The 535-nt window shown below is 69.5% G+C and overlaps 1 protein-coding gene across 2 annotated transcripts in view; it reads right to left on the bottom strand.

Moving 5' to 3' along the window:
* Positions 1-213, bottom strand: part of VPS36 (vacuolar protein sorting 36 homolog (S. cerevisiae)) — a 35,134-nt gene extending 34,921 nt beyond the window's left edge. Inside the window, exon 1 of one of the 2 annotated variants that reach the window (XM_006879522.1) lies at positions 105-213. In XM_006879522.1, the coding sequence (XP_006879584.1) occupies positions 105-200 (96 nt within the window). In that variant the 5' untranslated portion in view covers positions 201-213. The remainder of the gene's footprint in view (positions 1-104) is intronic. The other variant, XM_006879523.1, reaches the window with a different exon arrangement.
* Positions 214-535: the final 322 nt, after the last annotated feature.

Here is a 535-nt window from a genome sequence, read left to right as displayed (position 1 = left end):
GCAGGCGCCCGGGCCCCGGGCGGAGCTGGGCCGCGCGGCCGCCGGGAGAGCCCCCTTCCGCCAGGCTCTCCTGGAGGCCCAGGGCGTGCAGGCCGCCGCCGTACCTTCTCCTCGCCGTCGTAGATGCGCACCCCGCGCTGCTGGATCACTAGGGTCTCGTTGATCTCCAGGAGGCCGCTGGTCCACAAGAACCGGTCCATGGCCGCCCCACCCCCGGCCTCCGCCGCTCCCTGCGCCGGCTCTCCCAGGCCCCGACCCGCGAGCAGAGCGCCGGGCAGCCTGCGGCGCCCCCTGGTGGCGGGCGGGACACAAGCGGCCTGCAGACTCGCCCGGGGACCTGGGAACGTGCCTGGAGCGCCCCCTGGCTGTCAGTCGGCCGAATGCCGTTCAACCGGGACGTCCACCTCCCATCCACTGTCCACCCGAGTCAGAAACTACAAGGGACTCGGAGGAAGCCCACAGTGCATCTTGGACTCTCATTTGCCGACTTGTGGCAGCTTTCTCGTCATTGCTTAACATGGCATTATCATTCAAG

Source organism: Elephantulus edwardii, unplaced genomic scaffold (assembly GCF_000299155.1).
Source record: "Elephantulus edwardii isolate Elephantulus edwardi_28Jun2011 unplaced genomic scaffold, EleEdw1.0 scaffold00004, whole genome shotgun sequence".
Lineage (NCBI taxonomy): Eukaryota > Metazoa > Chordata > Mammalia > Macroscelidea > Macroscelididae > Elephantulus > Elephantulus edwardii.
Note: the sequence above shows the minus strand (reverse complement) of the source record. Positions and strands in the feature narration are given on the sequence as shown.